This window comes from Apteryx mantelli, chromosome 12 (assembly GCF_036417845.1).
Source record: "Apteryx mantelli isolate bAptMan1 chromosome 12, bAptMan1.hap1, whole genome shotgun sequence".
Classification (NCBI taxonomy): Eukaryota; Metazoa; Chordata; class Aves; order Apterygiformes; family Apterygidae; genus Apteryx; species Apteryx mantelli.
In genome coordinates this window covers 16,377,633-16,401,528 of record NC_089989.1, presented here as the reverse complement: position 1 = coordinate 16,401,528, position 23,896 = coordinate 16,377,633, and the positions used below count along the sequence as shown (strand labels likewise).

The 23,896-nt window shown below is 39.4% G+C and overlaps 2 protein-coding genes across 2 annotated transcripts in view; one reads left to right on the top strand and one right to left on the bottom strand.

The window, feature by feature from the left end:
• Positions 1–23,896, top strand: part of UROC1 (urocanate hydratase 1) — a 122,024-nt gene that overhangs the window by 8,694 nt on the left and 89,434 nt on the right. The window lies entirely within an intron of this gene.
• The window catches only part of LOC106499003 (netrin-4-like), a 57,189-nt gene continuing 40,503 nt past the window's right edge, over positions 7,211–23,896 (bottom strand). Inside the window, exons 6-10 of the mRNA XM_067303601.1 lie at positions 19,167–19,380; positions 18,229–18,365; positions 17,179–17,247; positions 15,823–15,993; positions 7,211–11,450 (exon numbers count right to left, since the gene is read on the bottom strand). Coding sequence (XP_067159702.1) covers positions 11,314–11,450; positions 15,823–15,993; positions 17,179–17,247; positions 18,229–18,365; positions 19,167–19,380 — 728 coding nt within the window. The 3' untranslated portion in view covers positions 7,211–11,313. The remainder of the gene's footprint in view (positions 11,451–15,822; positions 15,994–17,178; positions 17,248–18,228; positions 18,366–19,166; positions 19,381–23,896) is intronic.

The following is a 23,896-nucleotide window of genomic DNA, read 5'->3' as shown; positions in this document are numbered from 1 at the left end:
TTTAAAAAATAGTCTATTGTGCAACTTTTGATATGAATGGAAAGAACGCTGATCACTTGTTTTATTTTTGCTCTGAAAGCACTGTTTTTGAGTTTTCTTAGTTGGTGCCTGCTTCTTCAGTGTATAGACAGGCTCTTATAGAATGCTTTGAGATTAAAATGAAAATGTTACCTGGTGTAGTGATCTCAAAACAGATACTGTGACTTAAGTGCATATTAAAAAAACAAATACTTTTTACCTTCATTAAAAGCTCTTCTTTCTTTGGGGGGTTTTCATTAACACTGCTTGGATTTGAGAGACCATGACATTCTTCTGCATTGTAAGCAGGCTGTGAATTAGTTTGTGTGTTGTGAAGATCAGTTGCTTCAGCTTGTCGGTTTTTATTCCTGTCCCGTTCTCTCTCTTTCCCAGCCCCGAGCAGGGAGGCACAAAAAATGTAAACCACTGTCAGTAACTATAGTGGATTGTATCCTGAACCAGCACTATAAAGGCTTTGAGGTCCTGAAAAGCTGTTCAGATACATGAGTTACTTTAGAATTATGAATAGTTTAAAATAATTCATTATAGCTTAATACCTGTGGATAAGGGAATGCTACATTGTATTTCTTTCCTAGCAAAGTAAAGGCTGCGTGAATCTTATTACAAAACCAACTGTACCAGTGGCTTCAGTAAGTGTCCGTTGCAGCTTTCCTCCATATGTGTTGCTTAACTTACCAAAGCATAGTAAAGAAAATTTGCGGTGACAGTAATATAGCCCCATAAATCTAGTAATGCTTGAATGCTTGCCTGTGTCTGTGGGCAGGAGTCTTGAGCACTCAGCAACATTGCTTCTGGACAACACTTTGGTGTCTTGTTGTTGACCTAAATTATTTCAGTGTTAGTGGGGGTGCTTCTGAACGTCTTGGAGGAATTTCTGTTAAAATTTAAGGGCTGTATGAGTTCTTCATATTTCAGTACAGCTGTTGGATCCTCAAGAAAATTGGAAGAGAAGAGGGAATTAAGTGGCTGACAATAACTCAGTTCTGAGGGGATGGATAGCAGGTACTCTCAGCGGGTCTTTGCATTTTACAGAAATAAAGCGTGACAGCTTCTCAGTGTGACTCTTTCATGCGCAAGAAGACAAATGCCAAGTTAACCTGAGTGGGCACAAAAGCGGCAGTGATAAATCTTGGCGCTTAGGCAATTGGACCATGAAAATGAAATCTTAGGCAATCAGATAAACACTGGGCACCAAATACAAAAAAATCACACGCACCTGAGCTTTTGGTTTTTCAAATGGAAATCCAATGCGTTATTTGTAAAAAAGCAAGAACAGTTCGTGAAGGAGTGCTCTGTTCTAAGAACTGTTTGCCTCCTATTCTTCTCTGCTGTGCTTTTCTTTCCCACGCTGCCTGATGCTTTACAGGTTTTGGGTTTATCCTCTGTAACAGTGTTTATAGCACCTGTGTACTAAATGCAAAATGCAAGAGTTCTAGTCGTATGGTAGCAAGGGACCTGAACCTCTACTTATGGCGGTAACCTACAGCTTATAATCTAACATACTTGAACATTTGTTTAGGGTAGAGTTGCTTCTGTCAGAGTTTGCTGTGACTTGGTAAGCTGTTGTGCTAGATCTTGTACAAAAATGGGATGTGCCTAAGGGACCTTACACTAGAAATAAAACTGTGAAAACCACTATTTAATGTGTTTGAGATGTTTTGAGAAAGGAAGTGATAACTCTAAAGAGATGTTTGTGGAAATTGTAATTTATGTTATTTTCTTTCCCCCTACCCATGGGGGATAATTTCTAATTTTCTTTCTAATTTTCAAATTAGAAAGTAAAATAATTGTCATCACTTCCCTGCATTTGTGTTTTGGGTGACTCCTTAAAAGTGGAAGTGACGTATATCAGACTAAAACAATCAAGCTTCATTCATTCTCTTCCCCTCTTTTCTTTTTTCTTGCTTCTACTCTTGCTTTCAGTGTCAGACTATTCTTTTTTTCTGACTGAGTTTTTAACAGTAAAATTTAAAATAGTAATAAGGACAAGGATGTGGAGTTATGTGTTTAGACACAGAATGTAGTCCCACCTATCTTCTGGTTTTAGTCTTCAGAGTACATTTCCTGCCATGGAATTTGGATTTTGCTATATTAATAGAAGTAAATGCAATCAAACTTGTTTGAGATTTAAGTTCTTGACAATCATGTACTATACTTGCATGAAATATTAGGAATTAGAAGGCAGATCAACTGTAAATATATGTTTCCACTTTGCTGGCCCTACTAAAGTGAAGAGAGACTACTCAGTGTGGACTCTGGACTCTGCAGCAGAATCTGATCATGCAATTTTAGGTCAGGTTGTCTCTCTTGACCATGATGCATCCCTTAGAGGTATTACAGAATTTATGTGGAGATTTCTTTTCCATCTCTAGTAGTAGACTTTTTTTTAAGACTGGATGAAAGGAGAAAATACATCGTCTTGGGTTTCTTCTTTTGCTGTGTAAACTAATGCAGTTGTCTATGTATAGATAATGTGTTTGTTATATTTCCCAGCATCGCTTTGTTGACGTGATTTTTCCTTTTGTGCTTGTAAGCTCCCATTTTAAACTTAAAATCATTCAGTGGTTATTTTAGTAGGTAATAAAGATGATAAAATACTCCCTGACAGTACGTGGCAAGCTTGTGAAACAGCAGATGATAAGAAGTTGCCTTTTTAGCATCTAGATACAAAACTTAGAGCAGCATATTGCTGTGTTTTTCTAATGTGTTTCTTATTTGCTTCATAAATACTGTCTTGGTTCTCTGTCTGCCGTCAGTGAGCTACTGATTCTTTGGGGGAAGTGGTAAATTCAGATGTTTTTGAGGAATTGCCTGCATGGAATTATTTTTCAATGATTTTATGCATGTTTCATCAGGTGCTTTTATATATCAGGGCAAAAGCAATCATAGGAGGGGAGAAGAAAATGTCTGAAATAATTGATCTTTAAGCTTGGGCCTCTTAGTTGATATCTATCTTATAAAATCTAAAGTGCTGAGTATCCTTACACATTTATTAAAGGTTAGCTAGAAGAAAGTATTAACAAGGCATGAAGCGCTTCTAGACATAATAGAACATGTTTTTAACATAGACTACTTGGCACAAATGATTATGTGCAAATGTAATTCTAGCTGGATTTTATCCATTTAGTTTTTAGAAAAAAAAAAAAAAATTGGATTCATCCTACAGCTTTTTATCATCACCCCTAAAATAGTGCCTGGCACAATATTAGTGTTTAATACCTCAATTCTCCAGTTTCATACAATCTCCTCACTTATTGCACACTCTTGTAATTCTGGAGTAAATGCAGTGGTGAAACAAATCATAGTTTTTAAGGCTGGATAGGACTGTTATGTACTGTCTTGAACCCCTGCAAGATGCAGGCCATAAATTCCGATGTAATTTGTGATAACTTGCTTGTCAGGATGGGGTTGTTCTGGCAACTACTTAAAAACTTGAATCAATAGACAGTGTACCTCATCTTCTGACAAGGGTAAAGGTAGCCTATAAAAGTTGTCTGTTACAGGCTAATGTATGTTTAAAAAAACCCTATAATATAGTAGTTAACTATAATATATAGTTAACTAATGCAAAGTGGTAACATTTACATAAACTGCATTTTCAGAATGTGTTTAAAAATTATTTACTCACTGTTTAGGTTTTTTTTCTGCTTTTCCCTGCAATATAGCCTACTTGCATGTCAAAGACCTAACTTTAATTGTGTTTAGTAACTTTCCTAGAGATAAGACCTTGTCTCAGGTGTGAAAATGACCTTTGTTTGCTTTTTCCTTCCCTGTGACAAGGTGTCTAGAGGGAAAGGCATATCTTGCAGGTTATTCTGGGGATCTGGCAGAGCTAAGTTGGAAACAAGATCTATATCCTATGCAGTTCTTATTGAGAATGTCCTTGTTAAACCCTACAGCAATATAACCTGTTCATCTAAGGCACTTCATCGGATCATACATCAGTGAATCTCTTAGTGAGGAAAGTTATCTAAATAAGTAGGACCTATTTTCTTATTCCTAAGGGGGGGGGGGGGGGAAGATACTCTATGCTTCTTAGACTCTTATTTTACTTTTTATTGAAGTTCTAGCAGTGCTGGTGTAGGACAATGCAGAGAAGCTACCAGTGTAGAGAAGCTGCCAGCAGCTTGTCATTTATTCTAGATCAGGTCTATTCGTTGGACATGGCTTTATTTAGTAGATCAGCACCAGCCTGTCTGCAGTCATTTCTCCAACTGCTTGTAGCCCCTCTGGAGCTGAAGTTTTGCTAGTAATACTGAGAAAAATTAAGAGAAAACCCACCCAATGGAGGAAGAATGGAGAGAACATAATATATGGAAGACCAATGTTACGCTCTCCTGCTAACACTAGAAGATACCTAGCATGTTCCAGGCATCAGTGTTACACTACTGAAAAAGTCGAACGGGATAATTTGGTGGTGAATCCATAATCAGAGTATGAGATTTGGAAGGCCTGAAATGGTAAGGTGTTGATATATATATATTTCTAAGTGTTCTTACCTTCACTGTAGGCTAATTCTAACTGTATAGTATAAGATAGCTAGAATTCAGGTTTGTGACTTGTGGATATTTAGCTGAGCATGGAAGGAAGAGAAGAAGCTCTTAATGTTAATGTATCTTGATACTATCAAGATCAAGAAATGGTTCAAAGACTCTTCAGTAGAGGCAAATGTTAAAATGGTGAAGTGTTAGTAAATATAACGCATAGCTGTTTTTACTAAGACACCCTGAGAAGTTCTGACTGCTGCTATTAAAATGTTAATAGCATTAGTAAAAGCTTGCCATGGATTTTGCTCCCGTCACTGCCAGAAGCACAAGGGCTTATGATTAGAGTACCCTGTGCATTCATCCAGTGGTTCAAGTTAGAACAGCCTTTTCATGAATTTAGATCCACTGGAAGTAGCCCGTACAACACACTGAAATGCCTGGAATGTTGCTGTATTTTCTACCATTTGTTAATTTAAATGAAATCATTAAATAATGGACCTTTTGTCCTGCTTGTTGCAGGGAGCGCAGTGTTTGCTTCTTTATTTTTTGCAATTCAAAGAAAATAAACTTGAGGTGACAAGTTTCTCCCAGTGGTATCAAGGGTGGAATGTGTGGCTGTGTCTGCCTAATGGCAAACTGTCAGTTTCTCCTTTCTGTTATTAATTTTACTTTCCTCAGGAATCCTTGGCCTTTGCCTTTTTATTCTCCCTCCCCTTTTCCCTCCTGATTTCCCCCCCTCCATGAATTCCATGTTTTTAGTATAAACTATAGTCAGCAGCAAGAGCCTGAATGGAGAGGCAGTCTCTAAAACAGGAGGAAATGTACAAAAAAAAAAAGGGGGGGGAAGAAAAAGAAAAGCACATTACAGATTAGTTTTGATATATCAGTGAGCAGACAGCTCATGAAGGCCCTGTCATAGCCAAAACAAAGAGCACAGGAAGATTTGTAGTGATTGCACATTGCAGATTAACCCAGATCCCGCAACAATGATTTGAAGGGTAAGTGGACATAGGATTTGCTGTACCAGATCTGATGACTGGTCCTGTTGATGGGTTTGTTTCTGAAAGCGACAAGTTCCTTATGCTTCCTAAGAAGATGAAAGCATCCACTAGTATTGCACTTATTCCCTTCATAGGGTGCTGCGTAGGAGAAGGGTATTTGATTTCCACATCAGTGATTTCTAACCTTTCTTTTTCTTGCTATTACCAGAGTGGTGTTGCTTCCACCCCTTTTGGCTTTCTGTGCTTTCTCCTTCCTGTATGCTCCCAAACAGTATTATCATAGTTGTCATCCCACTTCCCTGCAGACATCCACCTTTCTCCTTGCAGGTATTGGCTTTGTTTCCTTCTCTGGCCCAAGGGGCCATCGTTTCTGCTTGCAACATGAAGAGCTTAAACTAAAGAACTAGGTTGGATCCAGCTGATCTTGTTGTGTGTTGGCACTGCATGGAATCAGCGAAGGCTGGCAGAATTTGGTAGTTGAATTCTGTGCTTGTACTTCTCATTACCTATGCTTTGGGTGCAGCTCCCGATTTAGAATTAGTCCCATGGATAACCATTATGTTTTTATATTATGAACGTGTACAGATGTTATTAATGGGTGTCACCTGCACAATTAAAGATTGAAATATCCTCAGTGATTGTGTGTGGCTTTTTTTCCTTAAAAAGCCATACTTCAAATGGATTGGAGTTATTATTTTCGGAGCTAGACTTATGATTTCTGAAAACACAGAAATGCTGAGGGCCTGCAAATTTGGACTAACAGAAGTTGTACTGTGTGTTGTCCCACACTGGCCCACATTACTTGCCATGAAGGGACTACACCTGACATAAAACTTTTATCCACCACCAATGCACAGGCATAATCTCCTAAAATAGAATTTTGATCCAGGACTTGGACCTGTGCATTTGAAGTGATGCATCGTAATATTTCACATCACTAAACTACAAGTTGAAGGCTTGATGGCAGTTATTTGTCATGTTAATAATGTGAAGAATGAAGACCAAGGCTTAGAGACACAGTTGTTTCAGTACAAGTTTACAAGTTCTGTAAGAACTTGTACAGTGGTGCAAAGAGCAAAGGTAAGTCTCTGTAGTACGTTGTTTTTGTTTTAACCATGGGGACCAACACAAACAGACTCTTACCTATTCAAGGTCTGAGCATTTGTAGTTAAGGCATCTCTCACCTACCCATCATATGTTTCTATTTTCATGCCTTGCATCCCACAAAACACCTATGTGCCAAGGAGCAATTTTGGACCTTGTTAGACCTCAAACCACTGAAACTTTATGTATTTTGTATGGGAATGACATACCTGCAAATACCTATATTTAAGATTTTGCAGGATTGGGTCTTGATCAGTTATTAAATTAACATGTTGCTTATATAAATCAACTGCACCTGGTTTGTGTTTCTAATACGCGCATTGTCTCATACAAAATATGCATACAGTTTCTATAAATTATTCACTACTTTTTTGATAAGAAGTTGCTCAATAGAAGAATAACATGTATCATGGTTGCCTTATTAGCTAAACGCTTTTCTCCGTTTGCCTGGCTCTGTGCAAAGACTATTGAAGCAAGAGCCTGATGTCTGGAATATTTGTGGTTTATTAACTTAAAAAGAATTAATATGCATATGGTTTGAGGATTACATGGTGTAAAATTTTAAAAATAGATCCCAAACCTCACATCAATACAAATCTCTATGTATTTTTAATTGAAGTTTTAAGTACAGAAAAGAAAATGTGCTACAACACATAACAAATAACACACTAACTTTTCCAGGTTTGAGGGGCTTTAGAGAGCACACTGTGTGAATTGTATCAATTCAAAGAAAGCTTACATCAAGCAGCATGGAAAAATTTGGGGACAGATGGTAAACACTACAGAGAAAACTTATTCTTTATAGCAGTGAGCCACTTTTCTTTCCTCTTAGTTGCTTGCCAAGAGCAGAAGTCGGAGAAGCATTAGTAGCAATATGTCACTGCATTGCAGTTAGGGCTCAGCACTTGCAACAACTATTTAATGAACTACCTTGATTCTTTAAGGATCTCTATTGCCAGAATGACCATGTTATTCATGGATGCATGCTCTGCACAGCTGTTACAGAGAGCTACTTTGGCCTCCAATGATCCTGAGTTTGCTGCTATCTGTGGGAAACTACATGTGCTTCTGCTTCAGGCTATTGCCTGCCTTATTATAAATTTTCTACAGCTTTCCAGACTTCTTTTCTTGTGGATAAACACTTTTATTTCATCCTCATGCAGGGTTTCAATGTGATACATCATTGCTACTGTTTGGCATGTGATTGCTACTGCTCCTGAAGCGCCTTGTCTATTTGAGTGTTGTAGGGTTGTTCACGTGGATGTTTTAGGGACAGGTCCTATTTTAGAAGAACTAAAAAAAAGCTGTCCGTCCACTTCTGTAGTGGGTGAATGCATCTTTTTCCCATGTTAATATTATCACCTAGGAGACACAGTCACAGAGAGGTTCACAAGATACATGGTATTGTACACAGACCTACAAAACAATTCCTTTTGGATAGAAGTAGCTTCTATGGTAGTTTTTCTAATTCATTAATATGACCTTGTTTGTTCTTCTGAGGAATATGTAACAGCTATTGTTAGGAAGATAGATGTCATCTTGCACTGTTTCATGCTCATTTTCTCTTGAAGCCCCAGAAGAAAATATCTTTTTAATTTCCTTTTCCAAGTCTCATGGTGGTGATTGTGTTAAACTTTCTTAGCTCTACTTGAATTGATACCTGTTCTAACTCAATCTCTGCAGTTCATTTCTATTTGGAAACTTCTTTTCAGGTAGGCTACTTGGGTTAAAGCACTGCAGAACAAATTGATTGCATGTGGTAGTTCTGGGCAAGTTGGAACTTTTTTTCTCCATTCTTTGGTTTTTCATCTTGGTGAATTTAAAGAGATATCTGATTAGCAGAAGGTAGTAATAGCAATAAAAAATCAACTTGCAGCATTGGCTCACCCTAAATGCTTTTCATTTTGGACTTTCTAATCAAGTTGCATGCTTATGGAATACCTGCTACCCTATAAGGCAGAGCCACTAAACAAGAGCTAGCAGTTGGAACATAAATGTGCAATGTTTCTGACTAATGGAGGGCATGAAGTAGACTTAGCTTTACAGATACCAGCAAATAAATTAGAGATTCAGAAAGAGTGTGAAGCGAGAAGGAGGAGAAGAAATTGGCTGGATTTTTCCTGGCCCTCCCGTTCCCCGCTTGCTTTACATTTCTCTTTCAAGCTACTGTGTGTGTCACCTGATGTGGAGATAGCTGAAGTGTGCGATACAGGGATGATTATCTTGTGTTCACATAATGGTGTTTGCAGTAAAGTAATCATTAACCATTTGTATTGCAACAGGCCCCAAGAGAACTCACTGAGATATTAATATTCTTGTTCCAAATAGTATTTTTACTAGTGGTAGCTGGAAATACTTGTGAATGACCTTGTTAACAAACAATGTTCATTTGCAGAAAGGAACAGTGTGGGTGTTTATCCTCACTGCAGAATCACCTGTCTGGCACAAAAACGTAGAATATGGAAGTTTGCCTTAATGTGGTACTATTCAACCAATATGGAATATGATCATCTTCAGCAGACAAAATGGCATGTGTTGAAAAGTGTGTTATTTAGTTCTAAACTTAGTCTTGATTATCGTTCTTCTGAAACGCCCTTTGAGAACACACTGGGAAGTCGTGTAGACATCTTTATTTTTTTGCGGTCTTTGAAAGAGAACTAGTCGATCACTTTGTTGTCAGACAGTTTCTGGAGCTGATAAAGAAAGCAGTTGCCATGCTCTTAATTTCTATAAGCTGACATTTCAAATTAAGCCAAATTCCCTGGTTAAAAAGTGTTTTATTACATTAATTAGATGGCTTGTTGGAGATGCCACATTGTTGGATACTGCTTTAGGTAACAACAAATAAATAATAAAGTGTGTGCAAGACAAATGGAAAGAAATAAGGAATGCAATGGCAATGGAAGAAGGGAGAGCCCCTGAAAAGGGAGGAGGAAGAAACACTGTTTATGCACTGTCAGGAGAAAAGTGAGACTTTTATTTTGTAAATATCTGCCTGTCTTCCACTTCCAAATGACCTTAGGAATTTTCTGCTGTTCAGTCACCTACCCTAAGTTAAAAGGAAAACAGCAACCAATGGACTGAAAGAGGCTGTTTTTTCAGGTCCCTAGTGATAAAAAGAACAAATTGATGATTTACTTAAGTTTCACATCATAACCTAGGACTTCTATCCTTTTGCATTAGGCTTAGGTTTTTCTGCATATTCTATATGCCAGTCATACAGTGCTAGAGGGAGATATCTCCTCCCTTCTTCCTTGGGAGCATTAAAAAAAAAATTGCAGGCATGGAATAGAAGCATGCAGAAGTAGCATGTGTGTGTGTTTTTTTCTCTGTAATCTGCAAAAAGAATAGGCTGACCCATTATAATTTCTGCTTTACTTAATGAGGGAACATAACAAGCTTCATTTGATCATGAGTTCCCTGTCACAGGAACAGAGGTCTTAAATCCTTCCCTAACAAAGTGTTTTGAGGAAATTTTAGTTTCACTAGCTACCTCTTAATTACTGTCAAGTAGGCTAAAATGAATTTAGAAAGAATGCTTTTGCAGAACAGAAGTACTTTACCTAGAGTGCAGATGTTACCACCCTTGTACCTCTCTGGAAAAAATCTTCAGGCCAAAGGGGAAGGCAGCCTAACTTCAGTATTTTAACTCAGAAGTGTGACCAAGAAGTAAAGCAGAATGAAAGCACCAAGGGCAATCGAATGCCAGTGGTTGAGCACAGTTTGAATAGCCAGGTGGCTCCCAAGTCACTGTAGTTACCTCATTTAATACACAGTCCAACCAGTCCATTTGCTTCTTCTTTCTCTTGCCTGCTTGCTTTTGTAGTATCACAAACTCAACATTAGAGCAGGTCTAGTTCCTCACATGTTGTGGCTTGGTGATTCTTTCCTAGCATAAGGCTTTTTGGTGGTAATTGCTATGAAACCTTTGTGTGGTGTTACAGGCTAAAGTACTGCAAAGAGCAAAATGATCTTTGAGAGCAAGAGTTGGGTTTGGAATCAAAATTGAGCTGTTGAGCCAGCAGACCTCAGCACTAAGAATTGATGATAGCAATGTACATCTATAGAGGACCTCATCAGAGCTAAGTCCTATGTTTGTCTCCGTGCAGCAATGTGATAATTTTGCCCTCTAGAAAGCAGCATGTTATATTGGTCCAATTGCAGTTTGATGGTAAATAAAAATATCTGAGCTCTTTTAAATAATTTCATTTGACATGCTTGTTTAGTATTATGGCACCTGTAAAGCTGAAAGAAATTGCTGCTGGTTAGTGGTCACTTAAATAAAGAAAATTACACCCAAGTAATGAATGCATTATGTAAGCAGCTTGTATGTATTAATATCAGGCTCTGACCTGAAGTGTGGAAATGCTAATCCATATCTTCAGTTTTGCCTTGTAAAATGATTCTCTGGGTGTGGTGGAGTCAGGCTCAAATTAAGAACTGACTTGTAACCTATGTATGATGCAACAGGTAATTTTGCATGATAAGACTATGTACTTTTTGAAAAAAGTAGTCATGTCCCAGGTTTCCTGTCTAAGCACGTGAAAGGAGAAAGGATGGTAAGTCTGCTTTCATTGCTTCAGCTAGGAGCGTGTTGAATGGGAATGAATGAACTAACTACACCTTTCACTGCAGTGTTATTAAAGGGGAAAGTTCATCACTTTTAACTTCTGAAGCAGAAATTACTTGCACCCAGTTCGAAGAATATCTGCTACTTGTTTTCCCAAATATGCTTTCCAGGGTTTCACCAGACTGTTCATGTTCACAAGGAGTTTGCTGGTCCTAGAGTCCTCCTGGCCTGCTATAAGATAATCAGTACCTAGTTAAAAAAAAAAAAAGTCAGTCACTAAATAGAAGAAAATAGGACTAAATGCTAAATTTCTCCATTGCATAAAGCAATGGAGAATTGCGTAAAGCAATTTCTCCATTGCATGTAGCATCTTAGCCAACTTTGTCTAGTTTTTATATTCCAGTTTATGCACACACAGTTTCATGTGTATGTACCTTCATGTGCATATTCTCAGTGCTGACTCCTGGGCACACAGGTTAGATGTTTTCACATGTGTATGTGCAGAAATCACAAGTGCCCAAATTGATTTAGTTCCAGGCAGTTACCACTTGCAAATTCAGTGTCTCCATATGCAGATGACTGGGTTTGATTCTGATCTTCCTGCCTCCCCCTCCTTTTTTTTAAAGCTAGTGTAACTCCATGTGCTTCAGTAGCATTACTCCTTGCTTGCATAGGTATGATGAATAGCAGAATTTGATCTGAACAGATGTGGAAGCTAGTATTGCATATGAAAATGGTTAGCCAGACTTCCTAGATTATAGCCTTTAGGTACAGGTAGCGGGGCCTCAAAAAGAGGTTTGCAAACAAAAAAGTACATAACTACACATGGAGACAAGAAACAACTATCACTGAAAATAATGTCCTGCCTTAGCAGATATATAATCATTCCTGTTGCATCAACTGCAGTAAGTAAAATTCCTTCACTGATCAGAATTTAGAGAAACAGTCATCCAGGGCAAGTTAAGCATAAGTGTATGTATTTTGGTTTCTCAATGTTAACTTAATAGATATGTGGAATGCAGGTTGCACATGTATATTTTCTGATTTTGAAAACGCAATGTGGAATGACTGCATTATGTGCTGCTAGATTTTGGCTGGCAATTTATGACCTTTTATTCTTGTGTTCAGAGAGGAAGAGTATTTTAAAGTTGTATACACAGAATAGGTGAATTTATATTTCTGTTTTTGGATATGTTTGCTCTTTTACTGCTTTCTATCTAATTTTGCTCATTATTGTAAAATTTTGTTGTTTGGTTTGTTTTTACTGTTGCACATAGATTTCTCTTGTGTGCATTCCTGTTCATTTGATCTTAACTGAAGTTTGCACATCCATCCTGATGAAAGGCAGGCAGCCTTTTTATATCCACCCAGTTAACTTCCAAAGAGCAATTCTTTGGGTTCAATCTGTGGAACGAAACTTTTGGAGTAGAGACAAGGGGGAAAATGTGTTACAGATCTTGCCCTCTCAGTGCTGAAGCTTGCAGCAACAGAAGGACCACGCTGTCGGTCAGCGTGTGCTGGGGAGGAACAAAATAAACACAATTATTAAAGTGCCTGAGCAGAGGCTACGTAGCAGTTGGCTGGTGAGCAGTCTAAAGGGCCAGATTACTGCGTGTGCCCCCCGCAGCTCAGCTGACACGGCTGTTCACTATGACAGCTGTGTATTCTTCTGGTACAGCAATCCACCCTGTCCTCTGACAATTAGGATGTTTTACAGCAGTTCAGACATCTCCAGGAAATGGAACCATCAACCATCCCTGCAGGATCAGAGGAATAGCCTTCAGTGATGGGGCACCCTAATACATGATCATTTAATTAGCGTCTCACAAACATTTAGTGAACTGTTACTCAGACGGACCTTAATTCTTAGACTTAAAATACGTTGAAATCACAAGGCTGAGTCGCCCCAGGGTGCTTTCCCTCCACAAGGATGGGTGATACTGAAATGAGATCCCAAGGGTTTATACGTTCATACAGATGCTTAGTGGCACAGCTGTCAGTCACAACAGCGGATGCTGAGCCCCTGCTTTATGAGGGCCAAGGCTGGTGGATCCAGAATCACCGGCCCAGCCTCTCTTCTTTGCCTGTTTTCTCCAGCAGAAGCAAACCAGACATTTTTCTTTAAATGCTACTTCATTTGAGGAGCATGGAAGGCAGCTTGGTAGTTTATTCTGGCTGATAATAATGTGAAAAGCAGGGAGGTTTTTTTTGTTTGTTTTTTAGCAACTATACAGCAAATTCAGTCATAGCTCTATTAGAAGGCTTTTTGATTAAACTGTCCATTATCTTTAATTTTCTATTAAGAAGAGGCAATGGCATAACGCCTGCATCTGTAGCACTGGAATTTCTCAGTCATATATCTTCAGACCTATGCTGCTAAAGAGGTAGAAAGTACAGCTATAGAGTGAGTACAAAGGAGAAAAATCTCCTGTGACATTTTCCCTCTTGAAATGTCTGTGTGGGGTCAGATGTGCTCTCACTCTATTTAAGCATATGTTTTACTCATGTCTGATTCAGGGCTCCCACAGTTTCACAGGGAGCAATGGAAAATACTTAATTATGCACAACTGTGCCACTGCAGTTTCAGTGAAAGAAAGCACCTTGTTCATTTGGGCTACTTTAAGCAGAAAACTTTATGTGCAAATTTGAGAAACACCCCTAAAACCCTATAGTCCTCAAGGACTATGTTCTACTTCCACGCAAATTCAAATACAGTCTTTCACTTGGTATAGATAATCGAAGACAAAATCCATTTCTGAGACAGTACAGTTCATTTTGTCATAACAGGAAGAATTCATATGAAGTTTGATTTGACCCAGCCTTTCGTAGAACAGCTGCCTCTTTTGTGTGTGACTGATTTCAGATGAGAACTTGTCTTAGAGGTTAAGTTAAACCTTACGTTTAAGTGAAGTAGAGGGAATTCCTTTCACTCAGAATGGATATGGTTTTAATCTGTTCAGAGGAAAAAAACATAGGGGAACTTTTCTGTCAAGTATTACTTTTATAATGATAACAAGTCGCTGTTTTCCCTGGTGCAAGGCCTAATAATAAAACATGATCCCCAGGAATATGTCTCACTGGGGTCTGATCCCAAGACATGCTCCCAAAGACTTGGAACTTCTGGGGACACGAAGGAAAGTTTTGAGTAATCACAGACCATTAGAATTAGACCATTATTGCCTACTTGAAAGAGTGGAGTCCAGGCTCAAATTTTCAGGATTCAGAGACTTACCAAGAGGTTTCAACTGTTACAGTAAAAGTATTTCTCTGTGCAGTCCACCAAGTTGCATGGCAGGAAAGGCAGCAGCAGGAAAGGCTGAGGCAGGGGATGCTCAGCTCCTGATAACATTACTTAGCACCAGTGTGGAACTTCCCAGTCTATAGTCAGAGGTACTATTTTGCCTGCAGCAGAGCCAGGGGAGAAGATTGCTGCTTTCAGCAAACCCACTTCTCCACTCCAATGCCAGAGGTAGATTCCCATAAGTAAAAGTGGAAGAACATGGATCATTTTGACAGAATGTAGTTAGGGAGCAAAAATAGAGACTAATCCTAAACTGGTTATGAGAAGGGGGGATTATTGACTTAAAAGATGATTTTTATAATTATTAAAGATGTCACTGTCTCATTTGGCTTGACATTAAATCCACTTGATTTTATGCTCTCCTTCCACAGTTGGTTTCTCACATGCTGCAGGTTGTCAGCTTTAGGCTTTGAAGGAATAAACCACTGAATGCACTGAGAATTTACAGTAGAAGAAAAGAGGAAGGCTCACTTTTCATTATTTGATACCATTACAAAGGCATAGAGGTATTATTCCCAAATTTTCGTAAAGATTCCTAGCTTTTTCCAAAAAGATGTAAAACAGTGTGTGAGTAGAGTGAGGAAGAAAGAAAACTCTCTGGACATAAAAATTGAGGGATTTTTTTCTCACAAAAATTCTTCTAGTCATAAATTTTCTGGAAGATCAAATCAAGTCACTGAAAGTGAAACATTTCCAGAGAGGTTTGAGTTATTTGGCAAAACTCTGTTCTCGAATAAGAAAGTATTCTTTACTATAGCTGTATATTGACTTCCTCTGCAGTGGGGATGACTCAGGAGGGATTATGTTCCTTAAAGTTTGATGGGAAGTGTTCAGTAGCCATAGCCAATGTCCCTAAAGAGTTGTCATCGCTGTTTACAGGGGAAGGATAATACCCTGCCAGCAAGCTGTTGGCAGGAATGGCTGCACTGTTCATGCAGCAGCTGGGGAAGGTAGTTTAAGTCTAGCTACTGTATAGCAGCGATAGAAAGGTTCTCTCAATCTGTTGTCTTCTAGCAGCATAGTTCAGCTTTGAGTGTTTAAACCTGGAATCCCTTAGTTCTGTCCTTTTTCTTAATAGTCCCCTGAAAGACACAGTTTTACTCTGCTTTATGTTACCTGGACCTGCGTTACTGCAATGGATTATTGCACGGTTGTCTTTGATCTTGTGTCATTCTCACACAGGTTTCACTGTGTGACCTCATTCTTTCCAGAGTTACTGATTTGCAGTGGTGCAAACAACATAGAGGATGAGTCTGATGAGCAGCACTGCAGCCTGAGCCTAACCTCAGAGAATTAGTGCTATAAGCATTTTGTCCTTACCGGGATTGAGAATGGGACATGTACATCCTCTGTTGGTCCAGGATTCTGGGTAAATGCTTCTGTTGCTCCGAGCAATTTTTACTTTGCCTGATTTCAGGACCTTCTTCACTTTCACGACAACTTCTGCATGGGTCCCTTTGTCATGAGCTGATAGGATTCTTGCTTTTATCACTGCCAGAAAACACATATAAAGATAGAGACCAACAATGAATTTTTAAGTGAGATAGCAGCATAAAGAAAAAAAAAACAAAAAAACCTAAAAGGTAGAATTTGAGAACCTTGGGAATTTAGAACCTTGAGAGAAGACATGAAAAATTACTGCAGTTGTACAGGAAGAGAGTTGCAATGCTTGTTCACTTCAATCATGGTTCCTTTTAAGTAAATTTGGGAAGAAAAACTGGATTTTTCTATTGAAGTAGTTAACTGATCCTTTCACTGTGCTATTTATCAATCAACTTTTTTAATGGGTTGTGGTGAAACACTTGGAAATCATAGGAAAGCACTTGTGTATGCATAGGAAGATTGTAAAAAGCAGATCAGCAGCTAACAGATTTTTGGTGCACTGATTCTAGGCCTTATATTTGGCGGTTTGAAAACTTCTGTTGAATTTGTATATCTTTAACACTAGTCTTTCAGAACTTCTGTCCTGCGGGAAGGTACTGTCAGGAAGGAAGGAAGTCAGGAAGCTTCCTATCAGACTGCAGGCATGTCACATGGCTAAAATTCCATGATTGCACTACAAACCAGAAGAAGCTTGTGGCCTAACATGTGGTTGCCATGATAAATTTCTGTTCTTTCAATTTAATAGGATTCCATAATTTTTTGGCAGGATAGTCTCATCCACGGTTTGGCCCTACAAGCAGGTTGTTTTGTGTCATGACACAAAACAACATCAAACCTTTGGAGCCTGTAGTTTTCCTTTCTTGCTTCGTGTGATGGCATGAACCAGTTGTTTATGCTACACAATATTAAATGCATTCTTGGTAAACAAGCATGGCCATTTGTACCTGCATAATGACTACAAAAACAGTGGCTGTCTGGATGCAAGGCTTTTATCATTTGTTCTCAACCTGGAGGCCAACCATTCTACTGGGTTACAATTCTAGCGTTCCTGCTGTGATGAGAGAGGTTAACTAGATGGAAAAGGGACACCAAGGAGTCTGGCATGAAAAAGGCTATTCACTGATCAGTTCTGATCACAAGTAGGACACATCACTAGACAAAAAAGCCAGAAGAAATTCTACCTCTTATTTCATGACTTAGCCAGTCCTGGCCTTTTTCACAGCTATCAGCTAGTATCTCACATTAGAGAACACTGTGAAATTATCATACCTGGAGGGTATATCACCCACTTACCATAGGCATATTTCATTTGGCAGAAATCAGTGACACTTCCAAGCACCCTCTCTTTGCACACACACTTTTCTAGCAGGGGAACCGCAGAACACAAAGGGTTGGAGACCAGCCAGGACATGAAAGAGGAAAGGAAAGCAAATTATATTCAGTTATAAAGTTGTATTTATGTAACTCCCATAATCTAGATAGACAGAAAATGTAGGTTTGAGAGTGATCTCAGTTATTTAAAAATCTGTTTCTTGTTAGATGATACAATAATGGTTCTGAAATCTGATTGGTATTATCTAGTAAAATGCAGAACTCCTGGGGTCTATTATATGGTTAATAGGCTGATGCTAATAAAGAGATTTGTCAGAATCAGATCCAGGTGTCAATCATATAAGTAATACCCTTGTTCCATTTCATAAGCTAAGAAGTGCTGCTCCTTGCCAGTATTACGGTAATATCTCTCTAAGAAAGTCAAAGTATGCAATAGGTGGCACAATTACCCCATCCTTCCTATGGCATGCAAAACTGAGAATATTTTAAATATTAAAGGCTCCACCTCATTCTATAAGCCTAATTTCTTTATGACTTTAGCTGGATACAGTATACCTCTTTACTTCCATTCCTGAGCTGTTGTGCCATTACGAATACCTTATTCTTAAAATCACTTGTGTTCTACCCCAGAGGTGGCTGTATTTCAGTGATGGCTGATATGATCTTTCTACAAATAGCATTTGAAGTTCTGAACAGCAACTGAATGCTTAGGAAAGAGCTGTGTAAATCCACAAGTATTATGACTGTACATTTTTGGAAAATGAAAAATTGTTCACACCAATCTTATTTATGGTTCATTGATTTCCAGAAAAAGTTGCATAGTACAGCCTGATTTGGAAAATAACAATGTAGGTGTAACGATAACCAATATGGTTCAGATTAGCAGATGTTGCCAGCAGTTGAGGGATAGACTGGAGCTAGAGAGGAGTGGAGAAATTTAAGTCAGGGTGGAAAAAAGAAAGAGCTGGCACTGAGTGAAGTTACCAAATATTTCCAGGCTCTGAGGTGTACCTGGGTGTCTCAGTGCAGAAAATCCCTGCTCATGGTCATTCCATTTCCACTCATCTTCACTCTCATTAGTTGGCGTGTGCACAAGGTCAGGGATTCGTCCTCCAATGGGGATATTAAAGAATGGCTCGTTGTCATAGCTGTAGGGTAGACAAAAAAGAGAAGACTCAGGACATGAGAGCAGTAGGAAGGAGGTGTTTGTGGCATGCAGGTGTAGCATTCAGTATCCAAACAAGTGAGCTTTTTCTCTTTGGGTTGGGAAAACTTCATACCATACAGAGATATCATGCACACTTCACATTTTGTTAAATTACTGTGTAATTACTGTGTAAAAATTTTTGTTTTTATTATTTACTGAATCAAGTAATTCAAAGTTAGTGATCGCCTGCTGATGTCAGTAGGAACTAAGGACATCTGCAGGGCCAGCAAAACTAGTAGCCACTCAGCAAATCTCAGGATTTCTATACTGAGATTAATGCATGTTTGGGGTGCAGATGCCTGCCATCTAGAAACACGAGGGAGACCTTGCAACTCATTTCATCTCAGACACAGATGAGAGGCAAGCTTTTCAGACTCTTCCATCTATTTCCAAGGCAAAGAGATGTATTTAAAGATGTTGTACAGATTCCTGGGGAGTTGTGGAGTTGCCTATTCTTACTGCAAAAACTCATCATTTCAATATTGCCTTGGACAATACAATGGATTTATAAATGTGCCAGCCACCAAATGGCAACTAAGAGACATTTTATGTGACTTACCGCTATTCACTGATCAGTTCTGATCACAAGTAGGCCACCTTACAGCCACCTTTTCAAATGATTGTGGGTCCCCTGGTTCCCACCAGCATCCTACAATTACTGTTATTGCTGTCATCTCAGTTAATCTTTGTTTCATTTTACAGAATCCCATCTCAAAATTAACCCAAATGAGGGCTTCTTTACCCATTGAAACAGTTTCCAGTGTGCTGGTCGCAGTCTCTGGCACAGTCACAAGGACGACAGCCATTTTCTCCAAAGCCCCAGTAGCCCATGAGACATCTGTCGCAATTGGGGCCTGCCACGCCAGGCTTGCAGTAGCAGAATCCCGTCTTGGGGTGGCATCGCCAGCTTCTGCTGAAAGTGGCGTTGGCTGAACCCATTGGCTGGCAGGAGCAAGCTATGGAGATATGGTAAGAGGTGACTAAGATTATGTGCCCAGGGGTCATCTTGTTAGGTCACATTTTTGCAAGGCTGATAAACTCCTGACCTCTTCTTTATGCGCAGTAGTTTTACAGCAGAACTGGTAACCATTATATTGTCAGCTACTTTTGCAATATTCTTTTTGTTTGTTTCTAACTCATTTAGCACAGCAAAACAAATCCAACTGGGACCTGTTTATATGTGAAAGCCACTTTCCTTTGCATCCTCACATTTGGTCCTCAAGAAAAGAAAATATCTTTTGGAAATATTATAAAGAAACAAAGGGTGAACAGTTTTGTTTAATGGGTATTTCTCTTATGATCTGCTACTACGTAGTTATTTTTTTCCACCATGCCCTGTGTTCTTCATGCCAATATTTTTAATAATATTATTACACTCTGCTGTAGACAGATCTCAGTCAGTTCTTTCCAAGGGACACTAGCACAATAGCCTAAGGACAGAAAATAAGCGTGCTGTCATGGGCAATGTACTCAACACAATGAGCTGGTTGGCAGATGGCAGCAGGCTTGCCTGTGTTTGCCACAAAGCAGTCTTGACTTTGGGAGCAAACCCAGGGATTTTGCTGTCACTTCTGGAGAGGTGGTGTAATGATGGAGCACACATTAGTGCTGACATTTTCTAAGGCGACTTCTGATTTGCTGCTGCTCAACTTGAATTTGCCCAGTTTTTCGAAGGGCTGACTACATTACCCCAAAAGAGAAATACTTAATTCTGTCTGCCATTGAAGAAATGGCTGTCATGGATTTCAGGAGGAGGAGAGGAAACACGTGCTTCCTTTACTACAGACAGGGAAGAAGTCAGAAGTTGCCAACATCCGGGTTGGCTTGAACCCAGGTTTCTGATTTCCCTCTAATATCTCTGTAATTAGGATGTACCTGTGCAGATTTCACCTGAAGTTTCTGCTAGTTCTGCAGCTTCTGGATCTGTCTTTATTCCCATCTTATTTCCAGTTTTCCATCAGTTAGGGTCAGATAGCAACAGATGGCTACATTAGCCTATCTATCACCAACTGAGGCTAGACCCCGATTCAGGAAGGTGGGCCTTCTCCCACCCTATCCTAAGGGAAAGGATTACAGGAGAGTGATTTGCAGAATTGACAGAACCTGATGAGGAGGTAAAACAAATGGCATTTCAGGAAGGTTCATGTTACTAAAGGAATTATGAGGCATATTCCCCAATTAGAAACTGGAACAGCTTCCAATGCATCAGAAAGCAAAGCTGAATCAATAAATATACAACCCTTTCAGATGAGTTAAACAAGTGACTTGCAAATGCCTTAGTCTGTGCTTATTTAGCATTTCAGCTCAGGTGTGTATGTTGTCTGACTTCCAGAGTGTTAAGGCCAAAATCCCAGTTGTGTGTCTATGGTAACTTCCAAAATAAGAACTCAGATGTCACATGCTGAAGGGGCAGCTGTTGATGACTGCGTTTTACCTGTTTAACAATATCAGAAATTTGCTGATAAACCTCACAATTAAGGGAACAGAAAAACAAGTTTCCCAAAACGCACCCTTCTCCATTTCCGAATGTTTGACAACACGGCATCTTGCCCTGCTGATTTTTGCTTCTTTCCTCTTGGCAAACCCTAGTTTTCTCCCCATCCGCCTCCCTGTCTAACAAAACACCAGCCAACATGACAATGGCCTGGTTTGTCAAAGGCATCATCAGTTATGTTAGGGACGGTGTGCAGACAGTTCTGGCTCAGAGATGGCTGGTTTATTTGGGTTCCCCCCTTGAAAGCAGCATAATGAAAAATTTCATCATTGTGCATTAGAAGTGGCTATCAGTCGTGGAAGTATCACGAAGTGTCCTCTTGGCTGCCAACTCCTATCCTAAGTATTTTGTCAGAAACTACTGTGAAAAAGGGAGACTAGGAATAAAAAAAATGAATTATTCATATAGCAGTCTCCACTCAAGTCCTCAGTAAATCTGTCTGCCCTCAGCACAGCTGTCTTCCCCATGTAATTAGACACAGCTGTAAAATATAATATTGGTTGCAACAATATGGTCCCAAATTATAGGAAAATAGCAAGTATTCCAAGTAATTGAATGGACTTTGAGGTATCTTCCCTCAAACTTCTGTCTAATAATACTGTGTAAGATATAGCTATGAGAAGACTGGCTATTTGATGAAAAGCAGGCAAAATGAAAAATCAAACTCTTTTAAATCTGAAATATATATATGCATCTTTGGAACATACGACCAAATCAGGGCAATTTTTAAAGCATGTCAGGTGCAGGGGTTGACCCAGCCAATGATGTCTCTGAAATGAAGGAAATAAGATAGCTGTGTGTGTGGTCAGAGCTGACTAAGACAGTCTCTGAACCAAGAGGTGATCAAGCCTTTGTGATATTACAATTAAAAGTTCACTCCCTCTACTCAGAAGTAAAAGGAGAGAAGTGGAGCTTTTCAGAGTGTGTGTACATGCATCTGGACACATTTTAATTTTCAACTCTTGTGCTTAAGAGTAAAAAAGCTTGTTTTGCTAGAGATCCTTTTTAATGGTTCTACATGCCTGCATTTTTTTAAGCTAAGCAAAGGGTGAGTACAAAAGATGGTGCCAGTTCAGAAGGATCCTTTAAGCCTCCAAATAAGCCGCAGGAAAGAGCTAAGGATACACCAGCTTTTCTAACCATTGGTTAGGAAATGATTAGGCTTCCGAGTCAAAGCTCCCATACAACTCTATATCCAAACTATTTAATCCTGTGTTGTCACCCCCAACACACACAAGCAGGTGCGTGCCTTGCTCTGGGGCTCTTTTCATGCCTTTTTTTTTTTAATCTAAGCAGTGTCAAAACAAGACTCTGCACATGATCTGGCTCTCATTCATCCCCAGCTGCTAGGAACAGGAGAACCAAAGGGCTCAGAGGCAGGCTATCTCTGCAGATGAAAAAGAATAGCAGATTCATACTTACATGTCACATTTCAACAGATTTTTTCTCAAGGGAATGTCTTTGCAGTCTCACATTGGGGGTCAGCAAAGGGTGGTTTGGATAGTGCCAGGACATCCAATTGTTATACAACTTTTTTTCCCAGCAGTGATTACGAGACAATACTGCTCATTATTACGGCTAATGCTTAAAGATTCCTTCTGGGCCTGAGCAGTGTCCTGTTAACTTCCTGGGAGCCCGAGGGGGCTGTCACAGCTGAACCTAGACTTTGCTCTGGATGGCAGAGCACTCTTCAAGCGTGCTTTCTCAAAGGGATTAGCACAGCATTTCATTCAGCTTTTTCATCAGATTTCCTTTCCCAGCTCAGTATCTACTGTACACATGGGTCAAGTTTTGATCTCCCATGGAGCTTTTTTTTTTTTTCCTCTCCAACTTCAAAATGAGAAGCTGAGGACCAGGTTGCTCTCACCAAAAACATCCCTTCAGTCTGCTGTTTCCAGTTTATTACTGTTCTTTTTAGCACTTGCCAGTGGGTGGGTTTTTATTTAGTGTTGTTAGTCCGGTACTGTTTACATGATTTTCCTCAGACAAAGTGAGATGATGCCTTGGAATTGGTACATTTAGAGTCTCACAAACACGTTGATGCAGAATTGGCAGCCCTTCAATTTGTGATCAGCAGGCTGAGGTATGAGAAAAGTACACCTGGTTGGTCTGATTGTCATATTTCATATATATTCTCAGTTCTTAAAATTAGTAAATGGTTTTTAGTGAATAAGCAGAGTTACTTTTAGAGTTACACAACCTGGGCAATTTACTTAGACTACCAGATTAAATTTAATAGTGGTGCAAGTTTCCCAACATACAGATAGAAGAGGGCCTCTATCTTAATTATGCATGGAGCCTTTCAGTCTAGTATCAGCTCTAGGCTTGAGGTGCTAATTCTGGTGGTCCTGGAGATTAACTCCCCCCTCCATTAAATTGAGCCCATTTTAATCAAAATAATTCTGCCTGTCTGCACTGGTGCTTTTTTTGCTGTCAGTGGTAATACTGACCAAGGTAGCGTAACACTCCCTGGAAGTTCTCTGCACAAGTACAGCATAACACACACATACGCTGCATACCTATCATATGGGGGAAATGTGGGGATCAGTTCTTTTAGCATAGAGAACACTACCCTATTAAGGTACTTCGTCAAATGTCATCGTAGGATTCTCTTCCTCACCTTCAGTAAGAAAGGGCATAGACTAACCTCCCCGTTGTAGTTATGTTTCTCTTAACACTGATATCTGGAATGTCCCTCCTTGTTCCACACAAGCATCATGTACACACCAGTCTGCCGTGAAAGCTGAGGCTCTCCACAGTTGCATGCCCTTTTCTTATCTCTTAAGACACCAAACATTCATGTGTGACTCTACATGCCTGTGGATGTTTCCACAGGCATGAGTCATGCACAGATAGGGTCATGCCAACCTATTGGCAATAATGCTGAAACCAACCTGTTAGGTCTGTATTCGTCTCAACCAGCGTAAGCTCTCTAGTGTAGGCCACTGATCCAAAATATCTCTTAACTCAGGGAAGAG